The following is a 23192-nucleotide window of genomic DNA, read 5'->3' on the forward strand; positions in this document are numbered from 1 at the left end:
TTAATCAAGGACACTTTCAATTAATTGATCAAACATTCAATTAATGGCCAATAATGACTTTCATTTAGTTCCACTGAGTTTTCCAGTCAGGAACGTTCACTCCACCCCCGGCACTTTTATACCTTTTGTGATTATGCCATCAAAGTAGCGCGGCAAATTGACCCGTCCCGTCTCGTCTTTCCTCTCGCATCTTAGCGATATTTTTTATCGTTATTTTTAATGAGTGGTGGTTTCCAGCCCGGAGAGCGGTTTCCCGCAAGGGAACCCCACCTTCTATGGTTCCAACCACGTTAGCGCCATTTCCCAGACCTTCCGCTTACGGAAAGGACAAATCATCCCGAGCCGGCGGAAGCCCCGACGCCCGCCCCCCTCGACCCCCCCCCCCCCCCCGGCTCCCCGGAAGCGCCAGTGAGGTCTCCTGTTTTTACTGTGAACGCCGACTGGTTTTTGTTCGGAAGCTGTAAAAGGCTGAGGCCGTAAGGCTAGCTGGTGGCTAGCGCTACGCTTAAGCGCGCCAATTTTTTTTTTGTGTGCGTGTTTTACCCCCAACAGGTTTTAATGGACCAGGAGACTCCGACGCTGTGAATACCACTGGGAAGGGATGCGATTTCTATCACCCCGACCACACGGTCACTTTCTGTTGTAAACATGTAAAATACAATTTCTGGGGCAGGGCAGGGTTGTTTCTTTTATCGGAGGTGGCACAAATTTCGCAAGTGTTTTTGCGCTGCAGTGTAACAGGGTGAGACGGTCCCCTTTTCAAAAGGAGGCTTTTTGGGGGCGAACGGAAACAGCGTAAGTATCGGGACGCCACTATTCATCGGCCAAAGGCCGTCCAAAGCCCGACTCCACCCGTGTGGAAAACCTTCCTGTAAATTTAAAGCCGTTTTAATTTTCCGCCGGCGTCCCGATACTCTTGGACTTCTAGTGGCTCTCGTGGACAGGAAGTGGAGAATTTTTAAGCCTTAGTCTAGAATGTGCTGCACAAACTTGTCGAAGGGTCGCCTTTAATCTGGACAGGCAGAGTCCATCCCCGCCGACGCCTCTCCGGTCCCGGCCGGGTTGACGGTTCGCCGATTGGGTGGCGCTCGGTCCCGGCCCGACGTCGTCAAGGAATTTGCTTTTAAGATTCAGTGCGGTGGTCTTTGGTTTGACACCCGAATCCTACCGCGAATCTCGACCGTGTTTGCTTTCCATTAGGAAAGGGTCATCAAGAAACTCAATTGCGGCGGTCCTCCCTCGGTTTTCCGCCTTGGTGATCTTTTTGAATTTTAGACCACTGGAACTACTTGCGTCGCCACGGTCCTTGGTTTTAGACCTTGGAAACGAGCTCGCGATTTCGGTTGATGGCGGAAAGAAAGAGCTTTTGTAACGACGGTCATCGGTCGAAGACCCGAGAAGCCCTCTTTTAGTCAGCGGTCTCTGATTCGGGGCTAGGTCGAAACCGGCTTCTGATAAACGGCGCTGAACTGGTTCCGTCGTGGTGACAATGAAACCAGGTTCTTTGTCGGTGCTCTTTAAGACTGCGTAGAAATTGGCTTCCGATGGACGTTTTTTTTTCATTTTGGACCACTAGAACTGGTTCCGTTGTGGTGATCCTTGGTTAAAGACCTGTGAAACCAGCTTCTGTGTCCTTAAGACCACCAGCTTCTGTGTCCTTAAGACCACAAGCTTCTATCAAAGCGCTCAGCAGTTCAAGACTCCCGACGTGGTCTCTCATCCAATGAAGGAGTAGCACGGTGACATCTGAGCAAATGTGTGCGAAGTGCGTTCCTTCCCCAGTGGAAAGCTCTTCTATCAGATTTGATGAGGTACTCGTGCCTTACTTCACTTTTCGGGTTAGCGCCAGATGAACCCCGCCTGTCCAGAAAGGTCCCTCCCAAGTGTGCTGCTAGCTTGCCCTGGATAGGAGCCCCGCCCTCTTCAAAGTAGATGCTAAGACTAGCTTAGCCAGCAGTTGCGGACGATTGACTCTGTGGATTCTTTTTTTTTTTTTCCTGCCGAAACGGTGACAAGATGTACAAACAAAACCGGACGAGTTTGTACCGGAGTTCAACTGTGACACGCGCGCGCAGGTAAAGAAACAAGCGTTTGCGCTTGACGAGATTGTAGTTGCACTTTAACAAAAGTGCAATGAGCGGGTGCCACAACAAACGTTAGCGCACCATATCGACACCTGCCTACGTCTGATACGGGCTGCGTATTTCTATTCACGTTTACAGACACTTCTGGTCTTAAAAGTGCCAAACGCCGAGTTTTGCAAAGGCGGCGCCGAGCCGGACGTCTGCAGAAATGACTTGTTGGTTGTTTTTTTTTTGCCCTTTTATGTGTATTTTTCAGCGCCGCCGTACACGCAACGCGAATGTTGCCACGCGGGCTCCCGGCGGCTCCTCTCTGATCTCATCCGTCCCGAACGCTTGCGAAATGTCTTTGCTTCGCCATGTTAAGAATCAGCTTCTAGATTTGCCGCCTTTGGTTTATTGCTAAAATAACTGGACTGGACAGAATGCAGTTTCTGCCTTGATGCTACTTTAGTCGGAACCCGGCAAAACAAACTTCCGTTTCGGTGTTCTTTGCTTTTAGACTTTAGAAAGCGCCTTCCGTTGGCCGATTTTTGGTCTATGCCGAGAAGTAGCTTCTCCTAGAAATCCAGTAGTTTGCCATCTTACAGCCAAGCTTCTTATTTAGTTCATCATTTTAACAAGTATCCGTGCCGTGTTAAAAAAACAACACACACACACACACACAGGAAACAATCCTCTCTTTCCGCAGCTGTTTAAGCTAGCTTGTGTTAACGAGGATTATTGATTGGGGACCTTAGAAAGCTAAGGTCTTTAAAATCAATGGTCATCGGTTAAAGACCGGGGCGTTTACGGCTGTAACACCGGCTTCTAGAGCCTTGCTCGGTGTTAGAAGACGACCAAAACTAGCATAACTAGCAAGCGTTGACTTGTTTAAGCTAGCTTTTTACTTCTGGCCTTAAATATCATTAAATCTCATTAGTCCTTAAGTCTTCTACCAATGACCGTTTCATTGGTTGAAGGCTTAAGGACTAATGAGATTTGCTAGCGTCTGTGATATCGCTCAATATTTGAAGACAGCGGAAGCTAGCTTCTGTTATCTGTGGTCATTGATCGGAGACCTTAGAAAGCTTTTTCTTAACGGTCTGTAAAATCAATGGTCATTGGTTAAGACCGGAGTATTGACGGGTTTTGGTTTCCGGCGTCTAGACCGTTTGAAGACTAGAGAAAGCGGCTTCTCTATCGAGGGTCACTGATTCAAGACCTTAGAAAGCGGATTTCTTATTAATGGCCGTCAATACCATTGGTCGTGGGTTGAAGACGCAAGGAGACTTTGGAAATCGCCCTCGACGGACGATCTTTAGTTTACGTCCGTAGCGACTCGCTCGTGTATCGGCGACGTTCGGTTTCAAATTGGCGAAGCGAGCTTTTGATCGACGGTCTTTGGCCGGCGACTTGAAAATCGGCTTCGATATCGACGGCCGCGGTTGAAAGACTTGGAGAAGTGGATCCTTCCCGTCGACGCCAACCAACCAATGGGAGCGGAGCATTTCTTGCTTTTTTTCTTTTCAGAAATGTCTTATCCGCTCAATCCTTTCAACGAGCGCGCCAGATGTGACGCTCGCTACTCCGCCTGTCAATTAGCTGATTTCGCGCCGCGCCGTTTCCTATTTGCTGGTCGTTGCAAAGACTTGATGTAAAACACTTGCGGGATGCCCCCGCGCCGTAATACACGCGCTCCGTCCCGGCAGACGGATCGATTACGGGCAGCCGTTGCCCGAGGCGACCGGCGGTGAATAAGAGTGGAGGTTGCTAGGTAGCGCGTAGGAACACAACGTCGCAATAACTGCTTCTTGCGCCACTAGACCGCGGCGGACGCCCTACCTTTGCTCTGTGGATTTTTGTTTTGTTTTGTGTACCTTAAAGTAATTCCTTTTATTCCTAAATTACCTAACGTATTTAATTAGCTTTGTCATTTTTTGACTTTGGAACTTGATTTTCAATATAAAAAAATAATTTAGTACTGTAACGCAGATTATTTAAGCGCCTTAGTACATGAAATTAATCATTTTTATTCCTTGAATACCTAATGCATTTAATTAGCTTAGTACTTGATTACTCTTGAGTATTTATCTACTTTGGTAATTGGTTTCCCACGTAAATTATTTTTGTACCTAATCACCTAAAGTAATTAAAAATAAACCAAAGTAATCAAATACATTGAGTGCCAAAGTAATTGATTCCCTTCACTCAAAGATATATATATATTTATTAGTACCTCAAATGCCACAGGTCTGAAAATGAATAGTCGGCAAGTATTTTGTGACTTTATTTTGAAAGTAGGACGTGGAAACGGCGGGACTAACAAAGGGTAAGCTCCTCGGTCAATTTACTGCTAAGTGTTGAAGTGGCAGCCAGCTGCTCAAAATGGCGCCCCGCGGCTCGTAATAACAGCACAAAATCACCTGCGGTCCTCCCCGTTCGAGGGTCAAATCCTTCCAGTGGGGGGGGGGGGGGGGGGGGGGGGGGGGGGGGAAACAGTCAAAAGTGAGAGAGACTGTTGAAATTCCCATTTTCAATGTTTTTTTTGTTTTTTATTATCCACACATATACGTACAGCGCCACTTTTACTTCGAAACAAGAAATTTGATAACAATATCTCTCATGGGGAAAGAGTCTCAAAACGCCACGCCCTAAAGGAAGTCGGCCATTTTGTTAGAAAACTGTCTATTTTGACTTGTGAAATAAAGGCTTGTGGAGTTTGCTCCCAAATTGAAAGGAGGACTTGACGCTCCCTTCCCTTCCCTTTCACTTCATGGAGCGTGGAAAGAATCCCGCCGCCTTTCAGGTTTAGAGCGTCCAATCGCGGCGAGCGCTTCACACGGCCGCCATTTGAATAAGACGGCCTCGTTACTAATGACCGGGCCAATCTTTCTATGAATCGCTAATCCCCTTATCTGCTGATCTACCATTTATACGCGTGTAAGCGCATAAGCCTAATGACCGGCTTTTAGCGGTGCGCAACTGTTGCCGCGGCGACGCTCCCGCGACGCGTATTTTCTCACGCCGTGTCCGAAGGAACCACAAAACGGGTTTTTTTTTGGTTTGTGTTCTCGTGAAAAAAATTTTTTTTTTTAATTTATATTTTCTTTGACCCTTTTTTTTCCATAAACTATACTTTTCCAACACCCGTTTTTACCTCCCAAATTGTGCTTTTGTAAGAGAAATTGCTCCATTATATTCTGCACTCAAAATGTTGACTATTTTTCTTTGAAAAAAAGTACGATATTTTGTCTTTAGAAGAGCGCAGGACTTTTCAAGATGAAACTTGAGTTTTGGGCTGCGCTAGCTTGTCGGCGTGTTTCTTTCTCTCTTTGACGTCTTTTGCGTTGGTCCGTAATCAAGCGCAACGGGTGGGCCTTAATGAGGACGTACGGTTCTTACATTAACGGCGTGTGTGTTTGCTTCAACGACCTCTAATTAAGATAAATGATACACGCGGTCAATACGCGTTTGCCATTAACGGATTACGTCGTCACGTGCGCCGCTAATGTGCTTATTAAACCTGGCGCGGAGTCCGGAGGGAAAAAGGCCATGCTTTTCATATGTAGAAATCAACTATCATTCGCCAAATGGCTTCTTTGCATATTTTTCTTCATTTGATTTGATTTTTCTTGCTTTATCAATCCTACTCAACTTGCTCATTTATTGCTAACTAAGCTTTTATCATTATGTATGCATCGCTAGGTGTCGGCCGCTCTTCTCTGCTTTTACCATACCGGCTATTTCTTTGCTAGTTTTTAATCACAAGCTCTCATCGCTAACTTGGTTTGATTACTTTCATCGCTAGCTTTCCTCGTTAGCGTTTCGCTAGTTTTTAATCGCTCGCTATCGCTTCGCCGGTTTCCTCACCCGCTCGATAGTTTTTATCACCGGCTATCGGATATCTTCGTTTATCAGTAGCTATCGTCGCTAACTTTATTTACTAGCTTCTAGTGCTAGCTGCCCTCCACTTTTATGTCTAGCTTTGCCTTTGCTAGTTTTTAATCACTATCATCACTAACTTTATTTTCTAACTTCCATCACTCGCTTTTATCGTTTGAGCTTCACTAGTTTTTATCAATAACTATTCTTTTGCTATTTTATCCTACTCGCCCGATAGTTTTTACCGCCGGTTTTTATACATCTTCGCTAGCGTTTGTCTATAGCTGTCACCGTGAACTATATTGGCTAACTTCATTTGCTAGCTGTTCTGCACTTTTATCCCTAGCTATTTCCTTCACCGCCATCGCTAACTTTATTTGCTAACTTCCATCAGCAGCTTTCACCGTTAGCGCTTTGCTGGTTTTTATCATTGAACCGCTCGATAGTGTTTAACACAAGCTAGCTTATATCTTTGCTGGCGTTTACCAGTAGCTATAACTTTATTTGTCACTAACTTTCATCACTAACTTCTTTACTTTCTCTGTGCTAGTTTTTATCACTAGCTGTCGTCGCCGGCTTCCGTTGCTAGCTTTTATCGCTAGTTCGAACGCGAACCATCATGGTTAACTTTGCTCGCTAACTTTCATAGCATCTTTTCTTACATTTCCACTGTAATGGCCAAGCGCTAACGCCGAGCTAAAGTTGATCCCGTCCATCAGAGCGGAGCCACGACGACTCGCGCGGCGACGGCTAACCTAGCAAAGCACCCGTGTTGTTTTCTACAGACATTTGGCAGGCAGCCGCCTTCACTCCAAACCTGTGAATTTTGTACAAAAATGAGCTCGTAGGTTGAAATGAGTGTTTTGTTTTTTCTACCGAGCCTGTTATGTAGCTCCGTGTCCGCTTGGCAGAGAGCGGCGCGGCGCCGCTCGTTTTTCTGCACGCGGTCGGGAATTGCGCAATGGCCGATTGTAATTATTGTTATCATTCTGATTATTATTCTGGAGAGAATTAGAGGAAGAGATCTGAAATAAAGTGTTATATTTGCATGATTTCCTGTATTTTCACCAAATGGATATAAATATACATACAGTGAATATTTCTATGAATCTATACATAGGCTGTATAGAGGACTGTATACGCTTGTGTATTCTGAGTGGTAATGTACCTCACGTCGATGACATACTGTGACTTTCTTCTGTCAGTATAAAGATGCATTTTTCTAAAGAAGAAACCTTTGATAAACCTGACTGAAAAGCTTTAGCAAGTCTCACGGGATTGTATTGACGCAGCTTTTGCTTTTAGGTTACGCTGGCCCATCAGTCACAATATATATGCGTGAACGTATACAGTATAAATATACACGTATGTATATAAATACTTGTATATATGTCCCTCGGTACTCGAACCCCTTTTTTTTTTTCATGCGCGGTTTGTTTCTCCCGATGCGGGTTCCCCACGGCGATGACGTTCGGGCCCCTCGCCATCCGTCCGCGATGCGATGGCTTGACTCCGGGTGACCTTTCGGCGTCCCCGACGGCGGCCCTCTCGCCCGCCCGCCGTCTCAGTCGGCGCTCTGTTTAATGAATCCGGCTCCTCTTCTCCACTCTCACTTTTTTTTTTTTTTTTGTCTCCGGCGGTTCTTTTAATCAGAGCGAGGCACCCGCGATCAGTATGCAGCTTGCGCGGCCCCCCCAACAATGGCAGCTGCCGCCCCACGCTTAGGCCCAATGGGGAATACGCCGCAGAACAAGTTGTGCCAGTTCAGTGTTTTTTTTTTTCCCCCCTGAATTCCTGACTGGCACAGTTATCGGATATATGGCGCAGATATTCGATGAAATATTGATAGAGGAATATTTTCGACATCACGCACCGGTGGGGTACGATCCTCACTCACCACAAAATTTCTCACACTTGTAGCCGTGTGCACGCGTGCGGCTAACCGTCGGAAAGACCGAGACGTCCTCGAGCGAGGACGCCGGGACTTAGTCGGGCAACTCCCAAAAATGTCCACTACGGCGGACGCAAATGAATCGGCTGTTTATGGGATGTAACGGGCCGCGTCGCCGCGGATGCGTTTACGGCAGCCGGCCCAGCAGGAACTCTGCAAAACATCCAGACGAAAGGCTCCGGGCTCACATTAACCAATCAATCAATCAATCAAATTTTATTTATATAGCCCTAAATCACCGAAGTCTCAAAGGGCTTCACAGAATGAAAAGAGGTCGTACAGAGACATCTTTTCAGTATAACGTCGCGCACTTCCTCGTACCCGAAGCTAACCATCAGAAACGACGACGTAACCCTCAGCGTGACAATAACCTCGGGCGGAAAACCGCATTCAAATTGATACTACTTCCAACAGCGGCAGCGTTGGCTTCCGCGTTCCGCAAAGGAGGTGAAAGCGGTCCCCGATTTGCCGCAAAACCCAATGCGCGCACGCACACGCGCGCGCACACGCAGCGGGCATCGCTACAGGGGATGAATAACAAAACAGCCCGCAAATTAATAATGAATATTGACCTTTTGTGCCCGTTCAATCAGTGCTAGGCACGGAGGCGAGTGACAAATTCTTTTTACAGACGTATTCATTTCTTTCAAAAGAAACCGTTTTGGAAATTGATTTGAAATCTTCTTTAATGGCGTCCTTATTCTGCATTTTTTTCAGTCATTTTAATCACTTGACTAAAAGTTCCATTTCATATTCAAGCAAATAACAAGGTAGGCAATAAAGCAAAACAATCAGTCTGCCTCTTGCGAATCTATCAACGTGCCTTCGCGAGTTCCGGCCGATGCATCCGTGTCCACTGTTGTATCGGATCTGCGACCTCGGCGGCTCCAGCAAATCGAGGGGAGCGCTTTAATGAATGACTCTTGAAATATTTAAGAGGAGACAAGCCTGATTGCGATCAAGGCCGTCAAGACCTGCGGGTGGTTTCCCACCGCGGTTGGGCTCTCGCGTTAAGGTTAGGGATTTTGAGTCGAGGATGGGATTGCAAAATAGTGATTGGAGATGGAGCTAATGTTTCAAATGAAAGCCAGAAGGATGAATATATGGTTTACCATTAGGGTTCCGAATTAGATTAGGGTTTGGAGCTTCGGGGTTTTAGAAAATTGGGGTCAAGGATAGGGTTTTAAATTAGGCTATTAAAGGCAGAGTTAGGGTTTGAAATGGAAGCTAGCGTTACAATTAGAACAGCACGGGCTCAGCCGTCGATGGGCGGATCCCGTCGGCTCTCCTCGCGAGAAAACGACCTAGTTTTCTCCCTTCCTGTTCTTAAACGTTTTCGGTTGCCCGGACCAAACGCTCAGCTTTTCAGATTAAGAATTCGGCTCCGGCGAGGGAGCGCGGAAGCCGAGGCGCTAGGGGCGCGCGGGAAAATCCCACCTTAACATGAATCGTGCATGAAAGGCACATGATTAATGATGAAAAGTTTGCCAGGAACAACGTGGAGAACCCCCCCCAACCCCCAAAACCCGGACGGTGAGAACGTCGCCTTCTCCGCTCGCTAATTACACGCTTATCTGTCAGCTAGCGCCTCATTTGCATGTGCGCTAACGAGGAGCCGCCAGATAATTAGGAAAGCCAAGCTGGCACAAAGTCTTAAAAGTTCAAAGAGGCCGGAGGAGTTGAGAGTAAAAAAAAAAATGTCCTTGTTCACTAAGCCAGCGTTTCTTCATTATGCTTTTCTATTTTTTTTAAGAGTCCAGTCATTTTTTTTTTTTTTTTTTTTTACAAAGAGTTTGGCGAAAAACCAAGTATTTGATGAATCGAGTACTCGATGACTTAAGGTACTAAAAGCATTAATTACTTAAGGTACTTGCAATCGATTGTTTTAGGTATTCAGATGTTAAAATGCAGTTAAGTTAGTTACTGAAGTATCCCCCCAAAAATCAATGATTACTCCTTCGTAAAACACCGATGGCCTTTATTTCATGAAATTTGAATAATTTACTTCTTTGCAGATGCAGGAACCGTACACTTTCCTTTTCAGATTGAGAGCAAATGATTTGGAACGTGAAATGAAGGCTTTCTAAAGGGTTATACTTAGCCCTTTGCAAAATACTGGCGGCTTTTCTTTTGTTCAAGTTGAACCGTCGACTTCTTTGTGATGCCGAGGCAAGAAGAGTACGTTACTATTTTCAAATTGAGAGCAAATGAACCGGAGCATGAAGCAAGGCCCCGCTAACTTGCGCTCCGTCTTGACAAGCATGCGGACCGTTTTGCAGCGCGCCTCGCAATTCTCCTGAGCCGCAACACTGACGAGATGCAAGTTAAAAGCCCCCCCCCCCTTGTACGAACGAGCGCGTCGCGGAGCCGCCGGCGCCGCTGAGAACTCATCCATTTTTCAGGCTGGAACAAACCAAGTCGTGTCTTGTAAATACTTCAGGGCTCCCGGGCGCCTCTTCCTCTTCCTCTCTCCTCCGCCGGCTTCCCCCGACCGCGTGGGAAAACGCCGCGACACGAGCGCCGCCACACGAGCGCCGCCACACGAGCGCCGCGACACGAGCGGCGACGCCGTGTTTTTAAGAGGCGCCGCGCCGTTTTATTGATGGCCTCCCTGCAGCCGATCCTTGGGGTCAGCGTTCCCCGACAGCCGGTCTGCGTCCCGCTACGGGCCGCACCCCCAATCAAGATGTTTGGGGACCGATCCGGTCCGGCCTTTAACGCCTCTTTCGCCGGCGATCCTATTTTGTTTTTGGGCGCCGCCTCCGGCCGCTCTTGATATCGCGTCTGTAGCGGGGAAGGACCGGAATCAAATGGGGAAGCTGCCCAAGAGCGCGCTTGGGTTTTTCCCGGGCTTCTCCGGAATCGGCGAAAGACAGGAAGGAGAACGGGGTTGCCCCCTGGTGGACGTTAGGCTTGGCGAGGCCGCTCAGAAGAAAAAGCGGCGAGCTTTTCTTTTGTCGGCCCGGTCGCCGTTCGGGTTTGGACGCGTCCCCGAAGCGCGCTTCGTTTGAAGCCTTAATTAGCGCGCCGGATAAAAGGCGGCTTGAAAACGATGGTTTGTCTCGAGAATGGCATCGCGCTCAAAAAGGTGAGCGTTTCCAAAGCTTTTGAAAACTGAAAGTTCGACCGCCATTTTGTGTTCACTTTGCAAAGGTTCCACAATGTTTTGGGGGGAAAAAAGGGATAAAAGTAGTCCCAAATTTGCGGTGCGTCGTACGATGACCACCGTCGAATTGATATGACGTCAAAGAATACACTGGCGCATTGCTACGCTAACTGAGCTAGTACTGAAGCTATTTTCAGTAAGAGCAAATGTCGCTCGGTCGTTCCCGATGAGAGCGTCTTACGGTCTTGACTTTGTTTTTTTCTTCTCTTTTTATGATTTCCCACGCGGTGGACTAATGAGGTCGGAAACAGCTTTTACCCTTTAAAGAGAAACCGTACTAACGGTTTTATTTCAAGGGAGCAAACGGCAGGTAAGCTTTCGGCATATGTCGCGAGAAGTCGGTCGCCGTCAAACGGCAAGTGGTTAACGTTTAAGGCCATAACGAAAACAGCAGGTATTTTCACATTAAGAGCAAATTAAGTGGAACGTGAAGCAGCATATTGCTGAAGCGTATCATGGGGACTACTTTGCAAGCTCTTATCTGCATTCAATTTGGTCGGTTGGACTCTAAGGCTTTAATGTTAACAGTCCATCTTTTCAAATTAAGAGAGAATGATTTGGAATATGAGGCCACTTATTATTGAACTATGTTATGTGACTCCTTTGCAAACGTATCTGCATTTGTTAAATTTAAATACAATCCTTAAGGCCATGACGAGAACATCTTTTCAAATGGAGAACAAATTAATGGGAACGTGAAGCAAGTTATTGCACATTTATCTTGATTAGCTGACTCCTTTGCAAAAAATTGGGTGGGTTTTTCTCCTAACTTTTAATTGATACTTTTAACAACCAGGACCCTACCACTCATCCACTCCCCAAACGTGTTTTTTGTTTTTTATTTTAGTCCAAAAATTCAATACCAGGCGTAGCACAAGACTGAAAATGGTCTTTGATTCTTTGAAAAAAAGGCAACGTGCCTTGTCTGAAAAGCCACGCGTCTGATGTTGGGGAGCCAGCGCGCCGGCTGCTTCCCCGACCGGCTGTTTTTTTTTCCAATGGTTCTTTGGCGTTTCTCTAATTGGTCTTCGGCGTGCGCCCGGCAGCTGTCGGGGGGGGGCGGCGTCGCCCCGCCACGAGCCGGCCAATTATCCCCCTCGGCACCCCGTTCGGCGAAAGTCTGGAGCGGTTCGGGTCAAGCGGCGGGGCGGCCCCCCCGCCGCCGTCGCCGGGTCCCAGGCAAACAAGCGAGTGTGAGCGCCGGCTAATGAAGGCCATTAAACGGCGGGCGCGGACGCGGACGCCCACGTTTGATGCCGGCGCGAAAGCTGCGGATGCAAGTTTTGTTTTTGCCCAGCGTTGCCTTTAGGGGGCGCTTTGGGCCGGGAAGCCATTGCGTTTCCCCAGGGAGCCGGAAAATTCACGCGGGCGGAACGGCGGCCGATTACGTCCGTCGGACAAAGACGCAACGGGCATATTCGACGTGGAAGGCCGCCGAGGAGCCCGAGGAGCCCGAGGAGCCCGAGGAGCCCGAGGAGCCCGAGGAGCCCGGCTCGCTAAGGCGTCATAATTAACGCTTGGACGGCGCTCGCCAATTCCCGGGAACTTCAAACCGGCTTCCGACTTTGCTAATATGAGCCAGCCGTATTGCTAATATGAACGCGCAGCTAAAGAAAAAGGTACGAGAGCCTAGCTAGGAAAGAAAGAAAAGGGCTCATTACGCATTAAGCCGACGACCGCATGATGTCGAAAAACCACGGAAAAAAATTTCCGCGCCATCTTACGACTTGAATTGGGACGGCGGAGGCTTTTTCGCACGAGATCGACGCGTCCGAATCCAAAGAGGCCGGCGCCTGTCAAATAGCAAATATGTATGGATGTAGGGAACGAGCGGATTTCGGGCAAATTTTGGCTTCTCGGTTGTTTTTGCTTGAAATGAAAATGAGCAACTCTCACAGGTACGGAAGAAGCCAAAAATAAATACATTTGACTGCTATAGGATGGGTGCAAAGACTGGCAAAGTATTTTTGTCCTCACCTGTGGGTTCCGTTTTTTCCTTGTTCTTTTTTTGTTGAGCTCATCCCGCTCCTCTGACGGATTTCAAAGACTTGATGGCTTCATTAAGGACTTTGCTCCCCCCGCTTTCATTTTTCTCCCGTCTTCCCTCACTGCCTCTTTTCTCATCGGCGTCCTATCGTGCTGCATATTGATTGGTCTCAAGCGCCGGTGTCGAAGCCACGCCCGCGGGGCTAGACATACGGCACGAAAAAAAAAAAAGTTCCGTGCGTCCACTTTTGCTAAAATGGACAATTCACACTTCAAACTTTTCACATATTGTGCTATTTGTTTTTACCACAGGCCTTTCAACGCCCGGGGTAAATTTGGAGCGTCCTCAAGCTTTTGGATCTTTCTGATGTGTGAGATCAAAGGAAAAGGGCAAAAAAAAGCCACCAGGAGGCGAAAATATTGCAGAATTGTCAAAACATGACGACTTTCAATAGGGCAGGTTGCCGTTCTTTCTAAATGCTAGCAAACGGGAGGTCCAGAGGTACACAAATTTAGCCCATGTCGGGCTCATTTACTGCCATTCAAAGATGGAAATATTGTTCATTTCGGACATACTGAAAAGCCCACGTTTTATGGTGCATTTCCCCCGATTATGGCATGAATCCTTTCAACGGCTACTTGCAAACGGGGTGCGGTGGAAAAGTTTGTGTTGACACCCCAAAACCACCGGGTGGCGCTAGCGGCCAACTTATGACGTTTGCAAGCCTTTCAATGACTTTGATAATCGGCTTAGCCTGGACGTCCATCGTGCAGGTTTTAATATTCTAATGATGACGCTATAAATATATATATATAAATATATCGTAAATCTGACCAATCCCAATACTAAGACTGAACAGCATTGTTTGAAACGGTCTGCGGCCTCGGCGGGAGAGCGCCTGTCTCTCAGTCGTGAAAAAAATCCCGCTCATGCATAAGTTAAAAAAAAGAACGATCTGCGGCGCGCTATTACAAATGGGATGAATCCCGCTGCGTTCATTTTTTACCGCGCAGAATAAAAATCTCAAGACGGCGGCGGATCGTTAGCGGCGGCGCGGCGGGAAGCTTTTGGTCAGCGAGCTGGAGTTGTTGTGGTCTCTGGCCGGATGGGCATTAATAGCGCCGCCGCTCCCATTCCCGCGAGCGGGTGGGCTCCTTTCCAAACGTCGCGGGTAAAAGTAACAAAGCGGCGCCGCGCTAGCTAACTGGCTGAAATCAACAGCGGCTGTTTGAAGAGCACCTTTCCCCACCGGTCAGGCTTTCCACGTCCAGATTGACGCCGTTTTTCAGTCCAATTGCTTTCTTGTGTCTCGTGGTCAAACGTGTATGATTTTGTTTCCCCCCCAAAAATTGCATCATTACATTTTCCAAAAGGATTGTTTTTAAACGCGAAAAAATATGTTGGAAAACATTTTTTTTTAAAAATAGGTCTCATAAAACAAAGCTTGATTCTAAATTGATCACAAAAGAAAAATGACTAATATACTATCAATGTTTTTTGCTTAAATGATAGCAGAGGCTAACGCTTGATAGTTTTGTATCGTTATTTTTTATACAACAACTCCAACTTTGATGTAAAAAATGGAAGATTTGATTTTTGCAAGGGATACAATTACTTTCTTGTAAAGCAAATTTATGTATTTTTTTTGTCTAAGAAAAATACGCATTTCAGATCTTTTGATTGAACCTCCTTTCCAAGAGGGACCGTTTTGTTGTTGTTCTTGTACGAACGTCTTCTTCAGGTGGAAGAAGAACGAGACGCCGCCTTCCAGCTCTGTTGATTTATTCATCTGGAATCAACCTCAAGCAAAATGGCTGTCGGCGTTTACTTTAGTCAGCAAACTCTTTTTTTTTTTTTCTTTTCTTTTCCTGTGGCACCGGCACGCTGAATCCAAAGCGTTCGCCCGCCCGCCCGCCCGCTCAGCACTTTCTTAGCCGCGACGGCGAGAACCTGTGTGCGTCTGCACTTTGATATGGACTTCACACACCTTTTCCAAAACAGGAGGCGTAGCTCCCACAAATAGGAGCTTCACTGGACCGTTTGCGTGCTAGCGACAAACGTCCGCCATCAACGTTGAGATGAAAAAAGTCCCTTTTGGATAGCTACAGTAACCGCAAGACTACTAGAAATGATGGCGATTTGGGAAATTTCACCGTAGATTTTTTCAAGCGTCCGATGAAAAAAAAAACATACATCCAATGTTATATGTATGTGTGCGCTGTATAGCCTGGATCAGTTTCATCATTCTTCTTTTTTCACTTATGTATGTACATATACACACTTAGACACAAATATATACTATGTATGTATTTACAGACAAATCCTGCTATTTTCCACAGAGTGTTGACAACTTACACAGCGATGCCCCCTGCTGGCCAAGTCACACACGATCAAATCCCCCCCAAAACACAAACACACACACACACAGGCACACGCACGCACGCACGCGCACACAGGCACTAGGAAATCAAAGTACTTTTAAGTCGTGGATATCATAGAATCCAAACAAGTGAGGACACAATCAAGTATTCTAATTGGAGCTGCTATTATTATCAAAGACTGTTTTTTTTTTTTTTTTGCTGAGAGCCCAATTCAATTATGCATGTGAATCTTTATTAAGAGATTCATTTTGTGCTCCGCTTTTTTCTTTTTTTTTCTTTTGGGGGGGGGGGGGGGGGGGGGGGGCTGTTTACCTCCGAGGCGGCTGATTAATTGTCGCATAATGTCGGCTCGCGCCTCGTTCAAAACGTCTCCAAAGTTTGGGCCGCCGAGACAAACTTTGAAGATGAGACGGGAGCGGCCGTAACGAGAATGAGAAGAAGAATTCAAGCTGCGAGCGCACCTCATTCATCGGAGGACGGAAAAGCTCCGCCGAGGACTTTCGATCAAACGCGCCGAGAACGAGTCGGCCATCCGCGTCGGCTCACAGTGTCGACTGACTGGCGGCTTTGCAGCCGTTCCAATCGGCTCCTCCTGCCGGCGCCATAAAACAGGAAATACGTCTGCCGCCTCCTGGGATACTTCATTACGAGCCGGCCTCCTGGGATACTTCCTTAAGGGCCGGCGAACGGCGAGGACGTTGAAAAGGCTGAACGGCCCGCGGCCCCGTTCCACGTGTTTACCAGAGTCAAAGGAAAAAGCAATATTGGTCCAACTCTTGCCCCCTTTCCAAACGGGCGCTACTGCGTATAAACGAGGCTTACAAATAATCTCAACAAATTGAAATCAAGTGAATCAAACCTTGGCAGATCCACCCATGACACGGCGAAAACAACGCAGCTAACAGCTGACTCATGCTTATTTGGTTCTTGTTGTTTTGGACTCATTTTAAGTCTAACCAATCGGACGCCCGCCGGAATAAAGGCGTCGACCATCGAACGCCATCGGTTATCAATTTTGTGGCGATTGATTTTCCAAACCTTGAATAGAATTCACACAAATGAGGCGGCGCGTGACACTTTTGCTTGTTTATCACAGCAGCTTTATTGCAACACAAACCGGAGCCATTTCATTTGCATGCTACAATTTGAACATGAACACCGTTTGCAAAAAACAAACTTTTTTTTTTTGGGGGGGGGGGACTCCAACTTTTGAACGAAGAAAAAACATGCGACAGATCGCGCCGTCTTTCGAGCTCAGCGAGGCGACCGACCTTGTAGCTTATAGCGCCTCGTTGTGTCGCTAAAAACAATTTCGGCGTGTGCACGTTTTGGAATAATTTTCTACAAAAATACTTTGAGACAGGTTTTTTTCTAGTGGCTGGTGATTTCCTGCGTTTGCGTGTCGTAAGTGCGGCGGCGTCTAAACGAGGCCCGGCGCCGTGGCCGAGGGGCCCGCCGACGACGCGGCGACGGCGTCGGCGTCGGCGTCGGCGTCGGCGCCGCCTTTCCCTCTGTGCCTCTGGCCGCCTCGCCGCCGTCCTCCCGGTTTGAGCTGGCGGCAGGAGCGCAAACGTGATGACAATCAAAAGCGCGAGACATATCAACGATTAAACATTGAGTTCAAATTGTCCAAATATTTCAGAGCTGTCAAAATACAATTTGATAGACGCATCGCGACCGCTGGAACAACGATCTCATTGGCTGACAGCCCGGTAAAAATATAGCCGTCGACGGCGGCGAATGAGCCAAAAACATAGGAAAAAGCCCCAAATCGGTCGCGAGAACCCTTCGGCCACCCGGAGATAATTCACGCGGGCGTCGTCACGCGACAAAGGGGAAGCGCTCACTTACGGGAAGCGACGCGGCGCCGGGACTGGGCGGTCGCGGGTCCTCCGCGCCGTCTTTGAACAATTTCTTGGCGGCAAGCGTCTTGGCCGCCTGCGCGTTGACCGCCTGCAGGAGCTGAAAGCCGACGTTTAGCCCGGGACCTTTTTGGCGCGTGACCGGCGCGGCCCACCTTGGTGATGGTGCCCACCGCTTTGGTGCGGCCTTCGCGGAACACCAGCCTGTGGTCGCGGCGCAAGTATTCGGGCGTCTTGATGAAGCGGAAGCGGACGGCGGCCTTGTCGCCGGTCCGCAGGCAGTCCTTGCTCATGTTGAGGATGGTGGCGGTCTGGCGGATGCTGCCGCAGTGGACTGGCGGCAAGAAAAGGAGGAAAAAAATGGTCATGGCAAGCTTTTCAAAAGTGCAGCATTTTGAAAGTGCAATCAAGGCAATATTTTAGCCTCCTCGCGGTTTCCCTACGCTTTTCCTTTGAAATCCCGAGTCGGCTCAATATTTCGCCCAGGGGTTAAATATCATATCCATTTAGGGACCTGCTACGTGGATTTCGACGGCAGTAAACGAGAACCCGATTCTGAGCAGATTCGATTTTTTTCGACACGCTCGGAGTAAAGAGAGGAAGATCTTTCGGCGGACGCGGAGAAGAGAGGAAGACGTTTCTGGGAAGGGGCGGCAAAGCAAAAGGGCGGGCACGCACGCACCCATGGCCTGGTAGCGCGGCGATATGGTGGTGTGGTGGTGGAGCACCAGGATTTCCGCCTCAAACTCCCAAGTGGCCCGAGGCGTCAGCTTGGGGGAGACCATCACCATGCCCTTCCGGATGGACGAGCGCTTGATCTGACGGAGGCGGGGGGAAAGCCCACCTCATTTCCATCCACCGGGCGCGGTCCTCGTCCCCCTCACCTTTTTGAGCGCAAAGGACGCAGTCTGCCCCCCGCGCACCTCCTTGACGGGCATCCTCTTTCGGTGGACGGACTTGACGGCGATGGGGATGAAGGCGCCCAGCGGGTCGGGACCCAGGAGGAGCGTGTCGTTGAGTCGGATCACGCCGCGCAACGTCGTGCCCGACACCACCGTGCCCACGCCCTGGAAAGTCGTCCAAAATTAGAGGCGGAAGTGAGCAAAACTTAGATGAAAGGCACGCGGTCGCGCCGAATTACAATTGGCGCAACAGAAAGGAGCGGCGCGGCTTGAAAAAAAATCCCGGTACGGCGCTACGTCTACCTACGCGCGCCTCGCGTTACGGAACGCTGCGGAAAAATAGCGCGTCTGGTTCCCGAAGAATATTGGGGATACGAGAGGTCGCGTCGCCGGCGTCCGATAATGAGACGCCGGCGCTTCGTTCCAAAAGAATACAACGCGCTGCTGCTACCAGGGCATTCAAAAGCTTTACCAAAACGGCGGCCTGCGCTATTTCGCCCGAAGGAAGGCGAGGTTTCCCGCGGGGGCCGGCACGCGGCGCGGCCAAATCCGACTGGCGCACGCGACGATGAGGAAGAAGCCCGCCGCGCCGCGCCGCGCCGCGCACCGGTACGGAATACGTGTCATCTATTTGGAACTCGGCCGGCTCGTCGTCGTCGAAGGCGGTCCCGGACGAGAGCAGGTTGAGGAACATCTTCAGGAGATCCACGTTCTGGCCCGTCACGTTGGAGATCTGGAAGATCGGACACATTCTGGAAAGGCGAACGTCGGAGACGACGGCGGGGTTTGCGTTTGGCCATTTCTACCGACTCGCGACGCGCCGGCGACGCGCCGCTTCACCTCTCCGAGCTGAAGTTGGACGCCGCCACGACGACGTCGTCCCTGTTCTGGACCGGCAAGGGAATCTTTCTGCAGCCGGGAGACTTCAATAGCCGCTGCAGTAATCTGAGGGTTTCTGGGGACAAAAACGGGAGTCGGCCCAAAACATTTCTTGAAATAAAATGTTCTCCGCTCCCCTACCAGTCTGGACGCCGCGCTTGCCGAATAGCAAAATCAAAATCCGCCCCGGCGGCGGCGGCCGTTTCCTCTTTCAAATCGTCGTATGTAAGGTCTTTACCGGCATCTAACACATAAATGCACTTTCTAAATTCAAATGAAAAATACAATGTGTTCATTTCTTCCACTCCTGACACGCGCCGTTGCAATTTGAACATCTCTTCATGTTCGAGCGGCAATTCCTATACTAGGCATGGACGATTACCGGGACCGACATTTGGAAAGTTGACGTATATTTTTCTTAAAGACGCCAGGAAATCAATTTGAAAGTGGGTTATTTCGAATAAGCGGCTATGGAAAATGTCTACATGAATGGGTAATATTTGGAGCGTCATCCTCATACGTACTGTATGCACTCCATTTCCTCCACAAAATGTGTTCAGAATGCAAATCTTATTCTCATACTAGTCCCTCATTATCACTAGGCTTATTGCCCTATCACGGTGTTTGTTGCCGTTCCATTGTCTACATTATTTATTTTGGTATGGCGTGGCATGCAAGTCTGCTCGGGCAAGTGAACGCAACAGGAATTTCATTGGGTAGCGTGACTACGCATATGACAATTAACAAAAAATCTCTCGACATTTTAATGCTTGCTTTTGTTGCGAAACGCAAAACGTATTCAAAGCGTAAAGCGTGTTTTTTTTAAGGTTATGTAATGAACGGATAACACTCTAGAGCGCGTTTTCTTTTTTTTTTAAACAAAGACTAAAAGACGCGAACGTGAGAGTGCGCGCCAGCCAGCATACCTTGCAATATGTTGGCGGGACACATGTCAATCTTGGTGACCACCGCAAACACGGGCACGTTCAATGCCAGCGCCAGACCCAGGTGCTCTTTGGTCATGCCCACGATGCCGGCGTTACTGCCCACCTGCAAGGAAATGCAGAGTCAAGATGGACGGCGGGGCATTTGCCACTTCCAAAACGGCCAGGCGATTTATATACGACACAACACGTATGGTTTTTAATGAGAATAATTGAATGGACGTTGAAAAGCGCGCCTGAAAGGATTTTAGACATAACAAGAATGAATTATCCAACTGTGTTTTTTGTAACTCATGTGATTCTGATGTGTTATGCAATAGTTCATGAAATACGTCTTTAAAAAAAGGTAAGAATGTGAAATATTTTATTTCATTTATTAGTTTAACTTTTACAAAGCTCCCCTGGGAAAGAGAAAACATTTTTGTGCCCCCCCCACACACACACTTGCTATGGTGACTGCGTATCGAAAAAAATAGGTATGCGGACGGGAATCGCATCCGTCTCAAGACTTCAAAAAGGAAAAAAAGCCCGATAAATAAAACTTGTCCAAAAGTGAACTCTTAAGCCCGTTCCCTCACTGGTTGAGCGAAGCTTTCCCGAGCCGAGTTGGAGGCCCACCATGAGCATGCAGAAGTCGGGCGAGTGTCCGGTCATGCCAAACACGGTGGTCTTCAGGTACTTTTCGTGGCCCGCCAGGTCGATGAAGGTGATGACCTTGGAGGACTTCTCGCAGATCTCGGTCCAGTCCAGGCCGCCGCCGTGGCCGTCGGGCTTGTTGACCACCTGGGCAAGGCAAAGGCGCGGTCGCTTGCCGCCGGTCGAGGGCCCTTCCAAAAGGTCGCTCGCCGTCCCGCACTCACGCGGCCTTCGCGATCGAAACCCAGGATGTCGTTGCCCACGCTGCTGGTCCTGCCGCTCTCCATCTCGTGCTTGTGCCTGAAGAGCTTCTGGCGCGCCAGGCCGCGGCCGTTGTCCAGCTCGCCGTGGGTCAGTACGCCCAGCAGCGTGCTCTTGCCGGCGTCCACGTTGCCCACCACGGCCACCCTTCGCGCGCGCGCGCGGGCGGGCGGGCGAGACGTGCGTCAACAGCGATTCCGGGGACTGCGCGGAAAAAGGGGACTTCCGACAACCCTGAAAGCTTAGCCTTCAGCCCACCTGACTTCCAGGAAGTCCTGCTCGCCCACGCGGCGGCGGATGAGGTAGTCGCAGATCTTGCCGCCCGCCTCCGTGCGCTCCCTCAGCGGGATGAGGTCGGCCTCCACCTGCTCGCACAGAGATTGCACCGTGGCCGCCGCCGCCGCCATGTCCCTGTCGCTCAGGCCGTAGTCGCCGCCGTCTGAAGACCGGAACGGGGAAAAAAAAAACGAAAACATCTAAAGGCCAGGCCGGGCGGAAATCTCCCCCCGGGGCGAAGCAAATGGGAGAGCCTTACCCGAGCCCGTTCCGACCACAAAGATGGTCTCGCCGCGGCCCTCGTCCAGCCGCGCCCGGAGATGTCGCCGCAGCGCGTCGTACTGCTCACCGGTCGGGCTCACCAGGACCATCTGAAAGTCGAAACGAGGAAAACGTACATTGACTATGTTGTTAAAGTAGCTACTGTGAGACAAAAGTCCAAATTTTAAAGCGCAAATTTGATTGTAAAAAATGTTTTATATTATCATAATGAGCCCATAGGAAACACGTCTTCCAATATGTATTCATGAAATCCAAATAAAAAGTGTCTACTTCATACATTGCGATGATTTCAAAAGTATATAAATAAGAGGGATTCAGAAATTGTTCGATGGAAAAAAAGGTAATAGATTATTATTAAAAAATACTGTTCTTTCTCCTTTTTAAATTTATTTATTCATGTTTCTGTATTCTAATTCAAAGAGTAAAATGGCAGTGCATTAGGTCAGCTGGACCAATTTTAATTTTGTGTTTCTAAAACACAAATCTTTTGGGATGGTGAAAATCTTAAAGATCTTTTGTAAATAATAAAAAAATAAACCGCCTAGGTATCAACCGGTTATGAAAAAAATTCTATTAAAGTGACATTAAGATGCTGCTCTTTCTTCTCGATTAAGAATTACAACGAAATACATTACTCTCCATCGGCAGTCGCTTACGTTTGAATACAACCGTGTTTTTCTTTGTAGGAAAGAAAAAATAGCGAGGGTCTCAGCACTATCATTTGGCAGACGAGTGGACGTGTCACTGTGTCTCACGTTTCACTGCCAGCACACAGTACGTGACGTGTGCGTCCGGAAGAGAATTTTGCAAATGCATGCATTGCAAACTTAAAAAACAAAACAAAAACGGACGTAATGTACTGAGGCCGACCTTGTTGCTCAAATCCAAAACATCCTCGGACTCGCCGGCGGTGCCCTCGCCGTCGTCGAAGCTCTCTCCCCCGCACGCATCTTCGTCTACGGCGGCGGAGAAGCTCCGTTCCGGGGCGAACATGCAAGCGGGCACGGTGCACTCTGCGGTGGCTATCGCTGCCGCTCCGGTCGCCATGGACGACGCCATATGTCTCTCAACCCTCAACCCTCAAAAAACACGAACAATGAAAAGTTGACGCACGTTCACAGCTGTTGTTAGCCATTAGCCGCTAGTTAGCTTAAACACTTGTTATTCGAATATATGATTAGCTAGCGTTTAGCTGTTACACGCGCATTCTTTCAAGATGGATTAAACACTTGTAGATGGACTTTTGGCGCATGTCAGCTGCCCGGTCACATTGATTAATGTCCAAACAGTTGAGGCAAATACTTTGAAGAACTTTATAATATGTACTGGATTGAATGGACATATTGAAAAATGTGCTAGCTACCTGTTGTTTCGGCTCTAACTTGGTTATGTTTACTAGCTTGGCTTGATAGTTTGAGTGAGTTCGACCTAAGGAACGCCTCCGGTAAAAATACAACCGCGCAATTGGCTAAAATTATCTTTAGGTGCCGCCCATTGCGGTGGGAATCGGCCAATGAGATGTAGCTACTGGTACGTGACAGAAATTCTCGCGCAGGTTTTTAGACTCGCATTCTTGACAGAAGGCAAAATAATAATAGTAAAACAAGAATGAGCTCATGCTATTAAATAAAACCTCAATCTGAATGGCAGAATAAGTATGATATTGTCCTTTTTGGTTGCCGCCTACTATAGTTGAGATTCCACCAATTCGGGGTCTCCG

The 23192-nt window shown here is 48.4% G+C and overlaps 1 protein-coding gene and 1 long non-coding RNA gene across 4 annotated transcripts; both read right to left on the reverse strand.

Moving 5' to 3' along the window:
- Positions 1 to 4407: 4407 nt before the first annotated feature.
- LOC148421736 (uncharacterized) lies at positions 4408 to 16017 on the reverse strand. Its single transcript, XR_015866107.1, has 3 exons — positions 15892 to 16017; positions 13040 to 13251; positions 4408 to 4516 (listed from the first exon to the last, which is right to left on the reverse strand). It is a non-coding gene; the product is annotated as an uncharacterized LOC148421736 (long non-coding RNA).
- Positions 16018 to 16507: 490 nt separating this feature from the next.
- On the reverse strand, positions 16508 to 22888 carry LOC148421737 (GTP-binding protein 1-like). 3 transcript variants are annotated; one of them, XM_088419117.1, is made up of 14 exons: positions 22836 to 22888; positions 22343 to 22551; positions 21450 to 21561; positions 21173 to 21353; positions 20878 to 21061; positions 20636 to 20800; positions 20000 to 20123; positions 19035 to 19149; positions 18802 to 18946; positions 18216 to 18359; positions 17975 to 18110; positions 17448 to 17626; positions 17282 to 17392; positions 16508 to 16982 (listed from the first exon to the last, which is right to left on the reverse strand). In XM_088419117.1, the coding sequence occupies exons 2-14, from the start codon at positions 22529 to 22531 to the stop codon at positions 16851 to 16853; spliced, it is 1917 nt and encodes a 638-aa protein (XP_088275243.1). In that variant the 5' UTR covers positions 22532 to 22551; positions 22836 to 22888; the 3' UTR covers positions 16508 to 16850. The 3 variants fall into 3 exon arrangements, with proteins under 3 accessions (XP_088275243.1, XP_088275242.1, XP_088275241.1); XM_088419116.1 differs by having other exon boundaries at positions 17975 to 18086; positions 18177 to 18359; XM_088419115.1 differs by having other exon boundaries at positions 18177 to 18359.
- Between the last annotated feature and the right edge of the window lie 304 nt (positions 22889 to 23192).

This window comes from Hippichthys cyanospilos, chromosome 7 (genome assembly GCF_059441005.1).
Source record: "Hippichthys cyanospilos isolate Australia breed blue-spotted pipefish chromosome 7, RoL_Hcya_1.0, whole genome shotgun sequence".
NCBI lineage: Eukaryota > Metazoa > Chordata > Actinopteri > Syngnathiformes > Syngnathidae > Hippichthys > Hippichthys cyanospilos.

Bases quoted from the DNA above. Each gene is read 5' to 3' on its own strand.
- LOC148421737 (XM_088419115.1), bottom strand. From the start codon at position 22,531: ATGGCGTCGTCCATGGCGACCGGAGCGGCAGCGATAGCCACCGCAGAG. The intron at 21,062-21,172 runs GTGGGCTGAAGG...GCGCGCGCGAAG, and splicing joins CAGGACTTCCTGGAAGTCAG to GGTGGCCGTGGTGGGCAACG. The intron at 18,360-18,801 runs GTGCGCGGCGCG...ACGACTTTCCAG, and splicing joins ATGACACGTATTCCGTACCG to GGCGTGGGCACGGTGGTGTC.